The following is a 15,524-nucleotide window of genomic DNA, read 5'->3' as shown; positions in this document are numbered from 1 at the left end:
TGAGATGGAGTCTCGCTGTTGTCACCCATGCTGGAGTGCAGTGGCATGATCTCGGCTTACTGCAACCTCCGCCTCCCAGGTTCCAGCAATTCTCCTTCCTTAGCCTCCCAAGTAGCTGAGATTACAGGCGCCCGCCACCACGCCCAGCTAATTTTTTTTTTTTTTTTTTTGTATTTTTAGTAGAGATGGGGTTTTACCATGTTGGCCAGGCTGGTCTCGAACTCCTGATCTCAGGTGATCCACCCACCTCAGCCTCCCAAAGTGCTGGGATTACAGGTGTGAGCCACCGCGCCCTGCCACCAGCAACTATTAAACCAGTGTCACAGGAGACTTCATTGAAGACAAGAAAGGGCTACTTCCAGTTCTCTGAACGTTTTAAAGAACAGAAAGTTATTCACAATGACTCAAAAGTTGACTTTCTTCTTCTCTTTTCAGCCAGCATATGTCCCAAGGAAACTAATCCCAATAACAATCATCAAGCAAGGTAATTTTGTCTGCTCTGGAAATGTGTTTAGAGAAATCTTTAACATACTTTTAGCTAAGGTAATCAAACACGGCACATATTTTCTCAATTTTTTAATTGATTTTTTTGAGAAAAAGTTCAAAGAAAATATAATGGTCTAGTAAACTGGAAGTTAATGAATAATTTTGGCTCTTTTACCAATACACCAAGCTTTGGGCTGGTCACACTGGTCAGACAACTAAAAACAAAGCAACCATCACAAGTATTAAATTTTTTAAAACAAGTTAAATATATGGAGCTTTGCCCAGGATTAAGTTGTCATACCCGAAGAAACCCACTGATTTAGTGGTCACTTTAAGGAAAGTAAAGATATCCAGCTTTCCAGAATTATAATGTCACTTCACGTCAGTATCTGACTGTTTTTGTTTTGGCTTCTGGTTTTTCAAATTATTAAAATCTATTATTTCCAGAAAGTTTCTTGGTAGAAGAGACAGGGCCCTTAAAAAAATAGTTCTTCATTTTCAGAAAACACAACATCCCAAGTGTATTCTCAAAACAGAATCAGTTAGTGTTGATATTACTCAAAGACTCTTTGCTTTGAGAAAATAAATTTTCTAAATTTTTATTGCTGGGTCATCACCTCATTTTGTGCTAGTACTGATTGATTTGGGGAAAAGGAAGGCTTCAGGGAATAGAGTTAGGAAGAAAATTTTCCAGTAATTAGAATGGAACACCTTATGATAGAATAATAGCCTTTCATTAGTTAAGGGCATAGGTGTTAAGGTAAGGTATGCCTTCCAATCCTTCTGTTGGCTATATAGCCAGCCCACTGAGTTGCTTTGTATTAATTCATAAAGTTAGATCAAGGCTTTTCCAGTGCAGATGGCTTCACATTACTAGCTTCTTACTGCCTCCTATTTCCCACCCCCTCACACTGTCTTTTTGTATTTCAACAGTGATTCAGAATGTTACTCACAAGGATTCAGCTAAATCCCCAGAAAAAGCTCCATTGGGAGGAGTGATACTAGGTGAGTGGATCTCGAAATCTATGCCTAGATTAAGCAAATCGGGCTATCTTTTGAGGATAGGGCTTTTCTGGAGTTTTGCAGTGTGAGTAGTTCTGTTTAATTGATGTGGTTCACTTCCTTTCACTGTTTAGCATCCTGGCTCGTGTCCATTCCAGGCTAGGAGCCAAGCCACGCTATCTTTATCATGGTGTGTTTAAGAAATAGCTCTAGCACATGTGCAGTGGGAATGATGGCACCTGTCCTACCTGCCCCACAGAGTTGACTGAACTGCTTTTTTAAAAATCATTATTATTGATAATAATCTTTGTTCACCACACATCTTAAGCAGCCATTATACAATTTTTGAGTCTGTGGATTAAAAGCCAGAGGATTTTAGAAGTTTGGTTAAATATGAAAAATATTCGATTTAGAAAGTATGGTCATATTTTTTCCAATGTTTTAAAGTTTGGGTTAAAATTTACTAAGCAAAATAAGTGCTATGCTTCATAGTTTGTAATATCTGATGTGCTGAGCTTCATTTTATGTCATGATGCACTTTCTTCCCCTTATCTTATTTACATCTGTTTCCTTGCAGTCCACCTTATTATTCCAGGTCTTAATGAAACTACTGTAAAACTTCCTGCATCCCTAATGTTTGAGATTTCAGATGCACTCAAGACACAATTAGGTAAGCAGAAAAGTTTTTTATTTGAACTTTGCAGTAACTGAGTACTAGCACTGATATTCTTAGGAAATCCAAAGAATCTTGCTAATGAGCTGTTTGAGGATCTCAAAGTAAAAAAGTAGAGGCAAAGAGGTTGGAGTGTTGGAGGTATTCATTATAAATAACATTCTATAAGAAAATAGTTATTTTATATGTACATATTTATATAAGGTATATTTATATGTATGAAATAAGAGTGAATGTTTATGAAATTCTTCAAAATACATATGTATAATTTTCTAATAAAGTAATTCTAAATTATACTTACTATACTATTATGGGGCGACTAGGTATTTGCAATGAGAATTGATGTGAAGGTCAGGTTCATTAGAATTATTATTTACTTGAGATTGATATTGCTTCCTATTTCTGGAAAGAACTGGTTATGTGTTCAGTGTTTAAAAAACATAAAACATAAGAGTAAAAGAAAAAAATGGAAAATCCACTTAAAAAAGGGCCAGGGAATAAATGTGGAGGTCACTGGGCTGAGTTGGTTGCTGCATTTAAGTATCAAATTAGGCTCCGAATTGTATCTTAGCAGAGAATCTCAAGCTTGATCAAACATCAGGAGCACCTGGAGGGCTTAACACAAAGACTGCTGCCCACCACCCCCCCCCCACCACCCACCCACTTCCAGAATTACTGATTCAGTAGGTCCAGTGTGGGGCCTGAGAATTTGCATTTCTGACAAGTTTCCAGGTGATAGTGACGCTGCTGGTCTAGGAACCACACTTTGAGAACTACCCCTCCAATGTCTCCAGAGAATGCCTTGGGCTGTTAATAAATTTGGAAGAAATGGTGCGGTAGAAATTGAACAAACCTTAAGAATACAGAATGTATTCCCTGAGCTAGGCACTGGCTGTGAACTTTAATGTTTAATATATGATTGAATCAGCACATTGTATGGATAAAGAAACGGAGGCCCAAGCCCCTGTTTGGCCACAATCATTCAACAAATACTATGCATTACCCTACGTCAAAACCGCAAGTTGCTGGGGGCTATGATGGTGAGTTACCCAGGCATGGCACCTGCTCATTCTGGGACCTCAGACAAGGCCCTTACTTTCTCCTCCCCTACTGGGGGCCTTATCTGTTTGCTTCAGTTGATATTTCCTCTTTTTTGGCTGAGAGAGAGGCAGAAGAAATGATAAATAAGATATAACCCAAATATTTTTTATTTCAAGAAAATACCATGAAACATAACAATAGGCTGGGGTCCTAGGTGGGCAGACCCTCTGGTCAGGTCAGGGCTTGCTGTGATCTCTCTGTTATCAAGAGCATGCATCCACTGGGAACAAACCCTTGATGTTCCTGACAAGTAGCTGCTGGTACAGTGCGGATCCCACAAGCCAATAACTCATTTCCTTTTTCCCCCTTTCCCTCCCTGCCCTGGAGACTTACTGGGGGAAAAAAGACATCAAATCTAATGAGGTACCAAATGTTGATGTCTTTTTCTTGTTTCCAATTTTCTTCTTTAGGGAATAGGGCCATGTAGAGATGTTTAGAAGTTTTGTCCACATAATGTCAAGCTACTTAATTTTTTTTAAAAAACCTGAAAAGAAATTGCTATCTCTTCATGTGTTTTTCAAATATCCAGACACTTAACTTTGCATAAATAGTGTTACCTGAAAGTTTAAGTTAACTTTTTTCATTTTTTGCTTGTCTGATCTGAGGCAATCCAGTTATAAGAATTTTAAAAGGCAAGCTCTTAAGTTCTTGTTAGGTGCTGATTTTGAGAAACTCCTGGAAGAAGGAAGAGGAAGGCCTTAAGTTGGTAGAAAAGCACTTAACTGGGGACTATTAGACTTACAATTTTTGAAAATTTTCCAAAACTTATGGTTCAACATCTTAGTAAGATGTGAAAATATTTGCCAATATATCTTTGTGGTTTTGTGCAATCCTTATATTTTTACTTTAAAATAGTCATATCTAGTAGTCCTAGAGTTAGTTACTTCCCAGAAAATAGTCAAGTGACTCTGGACTTCATTTTCTTAATTTGTGCATCAGACTTGGTCACCTCCCTTTAACTATAAAACCCTGTTATCCAACCCTACATCATGTAAATGTGATGCTGCCAGGATGCTCCCAAATTAAGATCCCTCAGTGAATCTGTGTTTGGAAGAGTTAAAGCTCTGGACTCTTACATTAACCTGTTCTCTGCCCAGAGACTGTATACTTTGCCCCATGCCTAGAACTTGTTTGCAAGGAGGAAAAAAAGGAGCTGGCCAATCTCATTGATTTGGTCTCTAATGTTCCCATCAAAACTGCAGAAAGCAGTGTTTGTGAAGGGGACTGAAAATGAGCAGAGGTGTTTCTCAGACCACGGCTGTCAGTTTTAAACTGGAAGATGTCATGGTCTGGTCCTCAGTGCTTAGTCTTGAGTGATATTTCCTAATCTTTAAAAAAAAATTTAAAAATTCTACATGCTACCCTAATACCAATTTAGCATTTTTGCTTTCTTTAAGGAATTAAAGTGGATTTTTGTCTTGTGATTCGTTTTTACTTTTGTTCCTCTGATATGATTCACTAAAAGTCCAGAATTGTTATTTTAATAAAGAAAAAATAAATGCAAATAGTAAAATGCAAATAATTAAAACTATGAAAATAGTAAATATGTCTTTAAACTTGGCTTTTGAGGGAAGTGCCTATCTTAAATTGAATACATGGGCAAGATGGGGTGGTTCATGCCTGTAACCCCAGCACTTTGGGAGGCTGAAGCCAGGGAATCGTTTGAGACTAGCAATGCAAGACTAGCGTAGGCAATATAGCAAGACCCCATCTTTACAAAAAATATTAAAATAAAAAAATAGCCAGGCATGATGGTACATGCTTGTAGTCCTAACTACTCAGAAGGCTGAGGCAGGAGGATCACTGAAGCCCATGAGTTTGAGGTTTCAGTGAGCTCTGATTGCACCACTGTACTACAGCCTGGGCAACAGAGCAAGACCTAGTCTCTTAAAGTATGATGCTAATAATAACAGAACACATAGAAAATTCAACACAAGGAGAATTTCTTACACACTCTATTAGTCTATTTTCACACTGCTGGTAAAGACATACCCGAGACTGGACAATTTACGAAGAAAGAGGTTTAATTGGACTTATAGTTCCACATGGCTGGGGAAGCCTCACATTCATGATGGAAGGCAAGGAGGAGCAAGTCATATCTTACATGGATGGCAGCAGGCAAAAAGAGAGCGCTTGTGCAGGCAAAATCCCATTTTTAAAGCCATCAGATCTTATGAGTCTTATTCACTATCACGAGAATAGCATGGGAAAGACCTGCCCTGATGATTCGATCACCTCCCACCAGGCCCCTCCCGCAACATGTGGGAATTCAAGATGAGATTTGTGGGGACACAGCCAAACCATATCACACACTGAAGAGAATGATAGCCAGTATATTTGAAAATGTCTAATAAATCAAAGGAAAATCCTACCCAACAAATGTACCAACTTAGTAGACCATGTTTCTTGAAAAACTACATATACAATTTTTAAAAATTTTTTATTGTATATGCTTCAAGCATCCAACATGAAGTTTTTTTATATGTACACCTAGTGAAATAGTTAACTATATTCAAGCAAATTAACATCCATTCTCTTGCATAGTTACCCTTTGTGTGTGCATGTGGTAAGAGTACCAAAAATCTTAACAATTTTTCAACATACAATATTATAATTATAGTTCTTGTTTTCTACTTTAGATTTCTAGTCTTACTCATCCTATGCATCTGCAACTTTTTACCCTCTGTTCTACATTTCCCTGTTTCCCCCTCTCCATCCCATCCCTCATAAAGTTTTATTCTCTATATATGTGACTTTTTTTAGATTCCACATATGAGTGAAATCATGCAGTGTTTTTCTTTCTGTGCTTGGCTTATATCATTTAGCATAATATCCTCCAGATTTATCCACGTTATTGCAAATGGCAGGACCTCCTTTTTTAAGGCTGAATAACACTCCAGTGTGTGTGTACCATAATTTCTTTATACATTCATCAATGAACATTTAAGTCATTTCCATATCTTGGTTGTTGTGAACAATGCTGGAGTGAATGTGGGACTGTATGTATCTCTTTGAGGTGCTGATTTCCTTTCCTTTGGACGTATGTCCAGAAGAGGGATTGCTGGGTCATAAGGTAGTTCTATTTTTAATTTTTTGAGGAAACTCCATACCATTTTCTATAATAGCTGCACCAATTTACATTTCCACCTCAACAATAAACAAGAATTTCCTTTTCTCCACACCCTTGCCAACACCTATTTTTTATCGTTTTGCTTAATATCCATCCTAACAGAAGTGAGGTGATATCTCAGTGTGGTCTTAATTTTGCATTTCCCTGATGATCAGTGACGTTGAGCACTTTTTTTTTATACTTGTTAGCCATTTTTATGCTTCTTTGGAGAAATGTCTATTCAGGTCCTTTGCCCATGTTTTAATTAGGTTATTTGGGGTTGAGGGTGGTTGTGTTATTTTGTTTCGCTATTTTGTGTAAGTTCCTTATATACTTTGGATCTTAACCCTTTATCAGATACATGTGGTTTGCAAATATTTTCTCTCAATGCCTAGGCTGCCTTTTCATTTTGTTTATTGCTTCCTTTGCTGCACAGAAGCACTGTTTTTTGCAAAGTGTGGGCATAAACAGTCCTTTATGCCATGAAGGAAGAAATAAACTGCGCTGAAGTTAATTATCACTGCAACTCATAAAAGCTACATTTTTTGAGGTAGTAAATCCTAAAAACAACATCCTCATTCCAGCAGAGCTCATAACGGGGCATCAAGAAGTATAATAGCTTGTTCTAAGAACACATGGTGTGAATAATGAGAGATATAAACAAAAAAGTTAGGATTACACACACATCCCCAAGGGACATACAAAGGGCTTGCCAAAGTCAAGACTTGGCCTGCCAAAAATTAAAGGAAACAACTGTGATGGAAAAATGTACAGAAGAAATAGAGGAAAAGGAATTTCCTGGGTTTTAGGCTGTGTTCTGATTGCATTTTACTTTCCTATTGCCAAGATTGCAGTTGTGCATAGATAGTGTGGGTGAATCCTCAGGGGTTGATATATCAAGAGTTCCCGATTCAAATACCCTCCCCAACTACTAAGTTCTCTGATGTCTGAAATATCATTTATAGATATACAGTATGGCCTGGTGCAGTGGCTCCCACTTGTAATCCCAATACGTTGGGAGGCTGAGGCAGGAGGATCACTTGAGCTTAGGAGTTCAAGACCAGCCTGGCAACATAGTGAGATCCCGTTGTTGCAAAATAATATTAGTAATAAGCTAGGTGCTGTGGCACGTGCTTATAGTCCCAGCTACTACTAGGGAGGCAGAAGCAGGAGAATTGTTTCACTTGAGCCCAGGAGTTTGAAGTTTGAGGCTGCAGTGAACTATTATCATGCCACTGTATCCAGCCTCGGTAACAGAGTGAAACCCTGACTCAAAAAAAAAAAAAAAAAAAAAAAAAAAAAGAAGAAGAAAAAACAATATGCCTGTAAAATGAATTAGTAATATAGAAAGAATGTAAATGTCTCTTAGGAAGGGGTAGTTTGCCTTTCTTCATTAACAGCCTGATTTTAGGCTAATGTGATTGCCAGCTAAGAACATGTTTTGAATAAAGAAATTGAGAGCATCGCCTGTGAAAGTCTAGGAACTGGACGATTAAACAAATAAATAATAAGAGGTCCTAGGTCAGCCAGGGACTCACTGAGAACATGGGATATTCTTAATCAGGAAGGAGCCCTGGAAGGAGGAGAGAACACTGAAAGAGAAGAGATCGTGAAAGGAAACCTTATAATTTTACATTTAAAAAAACTTCCTGTGGGGCATGTTGAAAATAATAGGAACAGAGTACTTGAAAAATTCATGATCTGAATTTTTTGTGTGTTGACAATCAGAATGGTTCACACAAAAGATGTCAGAAAAAAAACTGATAAAATTTAGACGTTTTAAAAATAGAATTTCATAAAATTATGCTGGATTTTTAAGAAGTTCCTTTTTATGCCCTGCTAAATTAATTTGAACAATGCTATTAAATATTTTGTTGTGTGAACATGCTTTGCAACTTCAGAAACACACAATTTGTTGCAAATTATCATTTATGACACTTAGTGGTGGCATTTTAAATAATTCCTGAAAATTAGCTATCTAGAAATCTGTTGTATGCCTTTATCAAGTAGGGATTGAAAACTGATTTGCTGCTATAAACATTGTGAAAGATGACTTTCTAATTGTCTTCAAGCTCATCAGAATTAAGTAAATATTTTTGAACCCACATTAACAGAAAAGAAGATGGTCTTTACAAAAATAAAGTGAACTACAGATTATAAAATACATGTTCAAAGAATTTTGAGTGTGAAAATTAAAGTTTTCAACAGGGAGCAATTTTGTCCCTTAGGGAATATCTAGAATTGCCTGGAGATATTTTGGTTGTTAGAAAAGTATCTGTGGAGCACAAAATATTCCAAAAGTGTGTGGAAGCACTATTGGAATCCAATGGGTAGAAGCCAAGAATACTCTTCAACATCCTACAGTATACAGGCCAGCCACCCATACAAAAAAATAATCTAGCCTCAAATATCAATAGTGCCAAAGTTGGGAAATCTAAGTTCTGTATAGCCTTAGGACTCTGAAAAATCCTGTCCGATTATGTGATCAGCTCAAGGTGGCATGATCAGGGTATCCCAAAGGGGCATGAATTCTTTCATGCCACTAGACTGTTTCAAAATATTATGAGCAGGTAATATTATGATTCAACACAGAAAATAACCGAATAGAATTAATCCTAATTATACCCTTTCAAATGGGGAATACCATAATCGCTGGGGAACACTGGCTTAGAAATGTTACTTTCTTTGAAAAAGAACATCTACATTTTAAAATGAAGTTTCTCAAATAGTTGCATAAAGAGGAAAAATGGAAAAAATTATTCTTTGTACTGAATTCCCATAGAGATTAAAAGAGAAGATCTACATTAATATGAGGCTCAAATAAAATTTACTGTTAAATTTTTTGCCACAAATATTTTAAAATAGCTTAGTTTCCTATGTGTGTTGTTTGTGGTTTTCTAAAATCTCAATGTCATAACTTATTACATTTTTTACCATGTATAATAATGGAAATTTTCTTTTCTTTTTTTTTTTTTTTTGAGACGGGGTCTCGCTCTGTCGCCCAGGCTGGAGTGCAATGGCGTGATCTTGGCTCACTGCAAGCTCCACCTCCCAGGTTCACGCCATTCTCCTGCCTCAGCCTCCAGAGTAGCTGGGACTACAGGTGCCCACCACCACGCCCGGCTAATTTTTTGTATATTTAGTAGAGACAGGGTTTCACCGTGTTAGCCAGGATGGTCTCAATCTCCTGACCTCGTGATCCACCCGCCTCTGCCTCCAAAGTGCTGGGATTACAAGCATGAGCCACCACGCCCGGCCAGAAATTTTCTATAGGTTGATTTTTTAAAATTGGGAGTACTTGAATATAAAATTCCAGGAAGCATTTGCAATACAACCTATGCCTTCCAGAAATTCTATTTATCAATCAGATGACTTGAGATGTATCCAAGTATTGGGTTGTGATTTTTTTTCTTCATTTCAATGCCAATTTAGATCTTAAAGAATTACCTAGGGTTAATAAGAAAGAATTATGTAGGGTTAATAAGAAAGAATTTTGAAGACTTATATTAGTTCCTGCTAGAGATACACAATAAAGTTGTTGACTGGCTGGTGGGGAAGGAGTGTGAGATTAGATTTTTAGTCTGCTACTTGATTATGCATTGAGGGAGATATTTTTGGACACTGCAAGTGAGGTAAATTGTTTGTTCTCTGACTTTTTAGCTAAGAATGAAACCTTGGCATTACCTGCCGAATCTAAAACACCAGAGGTTGAAAAAATCTCAGCACGACCCACAACAGGTAATGAGATCGCTATGTTGTTGACCTTGAGAAAAGAAAAAATGCTTTTTTTCAAATACTAATCTGCAGTCTTTTTTTCAGTAAAGAGCCAGTAGGAAATACATTTTGATCATAAATGCAAAACAGTAGGAGATTCTATGTCTCTGACGTTTGGGAAAACAATAGCTGCAAAATGGAGTATTAAATCACATAACTGATATGTAATACAGAAGCTGTATTTTTTACTCTAAATGAAAGTTATTAGTTCAACACTGAAATATTTTTATATTAAAACATCATACCACAAGTTTGGTGCTGTTCTTTCGTATGATGACATTAGACCATTTTTCATTTCTACACTTTTACAAGTGGTCAGTGTAGCAAAATGCCATATATTCTTCACAAATCCATAGCTTAATATCTATGAAAATACCCTGGAATCATTTAGAAACAAATGTCTGTGGAACTTTAGCAATCCTAGTGTAGAGAATATAGAATAGTTCAGTAACAATCCTTTAAAGAATTAATGCAGTAAGCATTTTCTCCATAGTTTATCACCATTACTAACAAACATTCAGCATCTCTTCTATTAATGAACTACTCAAGTCCAGTCCAGGGGGGAGGCATTAATCTTTGAGCTAGAGTTTTTGCCAGAGTAGTACCACCTTATCCAGGACCTGACGAAACAGACATCTGGCAAGAATTTCCCACAATCTATATTTAGCAGAGTCACTCCAATCTGTAGTGAATTTTTTAGTCCACAAAATCCTATAACTTGAAATATTGATGATGTACCTTTTACTAAACTTTTGGACTTGTAACTGGTCCAGAGAAGATAAAAGTTGTTGTGGCAGTAAAATAACTTCAAGAAATCCATTCAAGTAGGAATATGTCTGAGAGAGCAAGATGAATATGGTCCTTTTCCAAAGAAAAGAGATGAACCTTTCATCCCCACCTTCATGGGAGTTGGAGCAGAGGTATAGCTACTGGAGTGACCCATTTGGATGAAATTCCTAGATGGTTTTTGACTTCCGTATACGTGATCAATATCCAGAAAAGCATAGGCATGGCTCTATAGGGACTCCAAATCCCTTTCTCCCTCAAAGATTCTACCCACTTTCCCCAATTATACTTTTTTCTCTTGGCAGCATTTCTGATGGGAGAGTCTACATGTTTTTAGTCCTCTGCCAAACCCTCCTCAGAGTTTTCCACTTCAGAAACACTTAGGAAAACACCACAACTTATTACTCAGGGTTATTGTGTTTATTTTGTGTTCTTGCCCTGCAACATTCTGGGGCTTTCTGGCTCTCAATTCACTTCAGATCCCAGTGATCTTAGTTCTTATTTCTCCAAAACTGTTGACTGGCTGGTGGGGAAGGAGTGTGAGCTTTTTAATTGAGCTTTTTATTACCTTTAATCTAGCATTTGGGACAAATCTGTGGCTGAGCATTTAAATTCTGATCATAATTTCAATTCATTTTCAAGCTTTGCATATTCATTGCAGTGTAAGAGAGAAGTCTTATAATGTGATATCTCTAAGTAAGACTTTTAGCCCAGAGTCATCCTTTCATTTGCCCATTTATTCGTTTAATAAATTATTATCTTGATTATCCTTCAGATTCTTCAATAAATGATTTAAAAAATAATAAACTATAATAATGTTTACTCTATCCCAGGTATTGTGCTAAGCCCTGGTGATAAAGAAAAAGGCAGATTTAAAATTATGATTAAGCTTATACGTGTTTCAGTGAAAGTCAGGTCAGAGTGCTCTTTTGGATAGAAAGCAAACCCAGAAACGACCAGTTGGAGAGGAGTGTCAGCTCAGGCACTTGAGACAAGCCAAGGAGCTCTTTACATAGTAACACAAAAAGAAATGGGCTATACACATATCAGTCACTAATTCTAAAAGGCAACAAAATGTGTCTCCTGGTCTTTGGTTGCTTCACTTTATCTTAATTTGTAAAGTTGTGCTTTTTACCTTTCAGTGACTCCTGAAACAGTTCCAAGAAGCACTAAACCCACTACGTCTAGTGCATTAGATGTTTCAGAAACAACACTGGGTAATTCTAAGAACTTATTTTTTTTCTAAAAAAATGAAAGTAACAACGAAATAACTCCCAGGACTCACAGAAAAGAAACCTTGTGCCTTAACTTCTCTCTCCCTCTCCACTTTCTCCTTTTCCTTCCTTCCTGGCAGTGGTTAACCTTCCTCTTTCTTGGACAGATTCCACTGAAGAGTTAACCACATGGCTGATCCTGGTGACTGACCTTCTGGGCAAATCTGGATGCTAATTGCTAACTAAATGCCCTTTTTAACCAGTCTCTGGGTTATACAGACAGAATACCAGCCTTTTAACTCCCAAATCTTGGGGGAGAATGAAGGAAACCTGGAAGTCTTGACTCTGTGCTTTCTGCTTAGATTGGCTTTGGGAAGTCTTGTGCGTACTAAATTTGGGAAGAATCCCCAAAAGTGTCATGCTTTTAAACAAGAATTTCATGGCACCCATGTTTGTTGTTTCTTAGCCCAAGAGAATCTAACTTGCTTTGTTGTTCTCTTTCCCCTGAAGAAAAGGAGCAGCATGTGTTTTGTTCTGTAATTTGATGTTAATCTTCTCAGCCACACCACTGCCCTTTGAATGTACACCTTCATATTTTAACAGCTATGTAACTTTTCCAGGGAAGGTTATTTCCGTTAAAGGTATTGGCTGCTCTGTGTGCAAGAGTCTGTTACAAAGCTTGCTGTGCATGATCATGGTTAAGCCACAACATCAAAACCCAAGTCCAGGAGTTGCTAACTGCACTCTTTTTTATTGTAGTTCTCAGCAAAAGGACCCCGGAAACATTGCAAACTATTCTAATACCTCAGTTTGAATTGCCACTGAGCACTCTAGGTAAAAAATAATAAATACTGCAGCTTTATTATTACCTTGGATATTGTATGCATGCTTCAGAGAAGTCTTTTGAATTAATTACGCTAATTTATACCCAATCCCTTAAAGGTGACACAGTCTTCAAGTTTAGGATCCCAAAGAGGCTCTCCCTATGACAAATTGTTTGGTTGGGTTGTTTTTCTTTTAAGTGGTCATATTTTAATATTATGTTTGATTCTTTTAATTCAGAATCAATATGTCACTGAACAAATTGATCATTTCTGTATTTTTTGTAAATGTGTTTACTCTATTGTCTCTCTTAACAGAGAAGATATATTTATGATATTTCTGCAGACTGCTTCTTAGAATTCTTAGAATTCTTCTGAGTGAAGTGTGAAAAAAATGAGGGCAGGGTGCAGCGGCTCATGCCTGTAATCCCAACACTTTGGGAGGCTGAGGCAGGTGGATTGCCTGAGGTCAGTAGTTCAAGACCACCCTGGCCAACCTGGTGAAACCGCGTCTCTACTAAAAATACAAAAATTAGACTGGCATGGTGGCGTGCACCTGTAATCCCAGCTACCCAGGAGGCTGAGACAGGAGAATCGCTTGAACCCAGGAGGTGGAGGTTGCAGTGAGCCAAGATCGTGCCACGCACTGCAACCTGGCTGACAGAGCGAGACTCCATCTCAAAAACAAAAAAAAAAAAAAAAAAAAAAAAAAAAAGGTGGGGGGAGGAGCTTACATATAAAGCCACGTAGTTACCGAAACTCTATTTTTAAAAGCTTTCAGATGGACATTTTCTAGTTCAGATGTGTTTGCTTGGTTTAAATTTAAATGAAATATATTTAAGAACACACATAAACACAGCTGAAGAAATCAGCAAACTGGTTTAATAAGGGTGGAAAGAAGAGTCCAAATACAGTAGCTTAAATTTAGTCACTTAACTATAAAAAGTTGAAAAAGAAACTTTCTTATAGTCAACACTGAAACACAGATGTAAGAAATACTACTAATGGTCTCTTAACATGATTCGCCTTTTTGTGTTTGCTTTTGTTTTTGCAAGCTTAAAATTTTAAAAATCTTTTCTGTTACTTTCACCTCAGGTCATAACTTTCTTTATGTGTTTCATTACAGCTCCAAAAAGCCTTCCAGAATTTCCTGAGGCAAAAACACCCTTCCCTTTTGAGAAACCTAGGGGCACATTGGGTAATAAGAGTACCTTAAATTTAATATTAAGTCTGTGGGTGGTGATTGCTTAATTCTGCAGGACACACTTACTGCATCTTATTTCTGGAAACCTCATGAACTGATAGTTAGGCAAACAAGTGGTTGATTTGATTTTTTTTTAATAAATCTATTTGGATTTTCTGCAAATTCAGTAAAACCCATCAGTCTTAATTCCACATAATCCACTTAGCTTTTTGTCCTTAAAAATGTTGACAGTCTGACACCAAACTCTGGTTTCTCTCTGACCACTAATCAAATGTTCTCTGGATGGATACATACTGATTTCTTACTGATATATAATGACTTTTTATTGTACTGGTATGCTGCAGGCTTCTGGTAGCCACTTAACCATACCAGCAACCTATTTCTGTCTCGTTCTCCTGTTAAAAAAAAAAATCTTCAGCAAATTCCATTTCTTTTCAATATAGCTTCAAGTGAAAAGCCATGGATTGTGCCTACAACTAAAATATCTGAAGATTCCAAAGTTCTGCAGCCTCAAACTGGTAATTAAATCCTTTTCTTAAAAAAATCGATTATAACAAGGAATATTGAGTAACTTATTGTTTTTATAGGTTCCTTAATTGATTATCATTATGCTTTGTAATAAATGGAAAATCTATCATACATTTGTTGATACTGAGATGAACCTCATTTTCCCCATTACAAAAGCAAAATGGTTTTGAATGTTTTAAAGACACCTGTTCTAATTTCTGGATACTATAACATCTTAGAAATGTGGCCAGAACATGAACTATGAATTGGCTCATTGATAGAGATCTCTTTAGTGACAGGAAAACAGTACCAAAATAAGAAGCATCAGCATGGGTCTGATTTAACAGTATGAGTTTCATAGTCTCTTGCAGGGAATATTTGCTTCTTTTTGGCAAAATAATTAAATAAACATTTAAGAGCTTACTATGTGAAGATAGTATAGTATGTTCTAAAATTTGTATGTGTAGTATGATATGTAGGAGAGACCACAGGTCCTTGCGGTTAATAATAGACCTTGGTTCCAGGCCTTGCTCTCCTAGTAACCATGTGATGGCTACTTTTCTCTACTTTCGGAAGGTATTGGTTTCCTCTTTTGCAAACTGCAGCAATTGGCTTTTTTTTTTTTTCCTGTTGAGAATTCTTGTGTTCCATCATTAAAATTGATTGAGATATGTTTCTTTTACAAAAAATATTTTTCTCAATTAAATTCTATACATCTTTTGATTGCCTAGCAGTCAACTAAAGTGCGTATTCAGCATGTGAGAATTATAAGAAGACCTCAGAAACCATCCTTTATAATTACTTCCATGATTTTTGTGTTTTGCTTATTTGTATTTTAATTTTTGTA

At 36.9% G+C, this 15,524-nt stretch overlaps 1 protein-coding gene across 50 annotated transcripts in view; it reads left to right on the top strand.

Moving 5' to 3' along the window:
- Window positions 1-15,524, top strand: part of ABI3BP (ABI family member 3 binding protein) — a 243,624-nt gene that overhangs the window by 116,207 nt on the left and 111,893 nt on the right. For 30 of the 50 annotated variants that reach the window (XM_055383575.2, XM_055383569.2, XM_055383561.2 and 27 more), the window contains exons 7-14: window positions 436-484; window positions 1,420-1,491; window positions 2,066-2,158; window positions 10,032-10,109; window positions 12,074-12,148; window positions 12,905-12,979; window positions 14,093-14,164; window positions 14,614-14,688. In XM_055383575.2, the coding sequence (XP_055239550.2) occupies window positions 436-484; window positions 1,420-1,491; window positions 2,066-2,158; window positions 10,032-10,109; window positions 12,074-12,148; window positions 12,905-12,979; window positions 14,093-14,164; window positions 14,614-14,688 (589 nt within the window). The remainder of the gene's footprint in view (window positions 1-435; window positions 485-1,419; window positions 1,492-2,065; window positions 2,159-10,031; window positions 10,110-12,073; window positions 12,149-12,904; window positions 12,980-14,092; window positions 14,165-14,613; window positions 14,689-15,524) is intronic. The other 20 variants (XM_063703961.1, XM_063703968.1, XM_063703963.1 and 17 more) reach the window with 2 other exon arrangements.

Source organism: Gorilla gorilla, chromosome 2, assembly GCF_029281585.2.
Source record: "Gorilla gorilla gorilla isolate KB3781 chromosome 2, NHGRI_mGorGor1-v2.1_pri, whole genome shotgun sequence".
In the NCBI taxonomy this organism is placed as follows: Eukaryota; Metazoa; Chordata; class Mammalia; order Primates; family Hominidae; genus Gorilla; species Gorilla gorilla.
The sequence above is the reverse complement of the archived record's forward strand: the minus strand, read 5'-3'. Positions and strand labels throughout refer to the sequence as shown.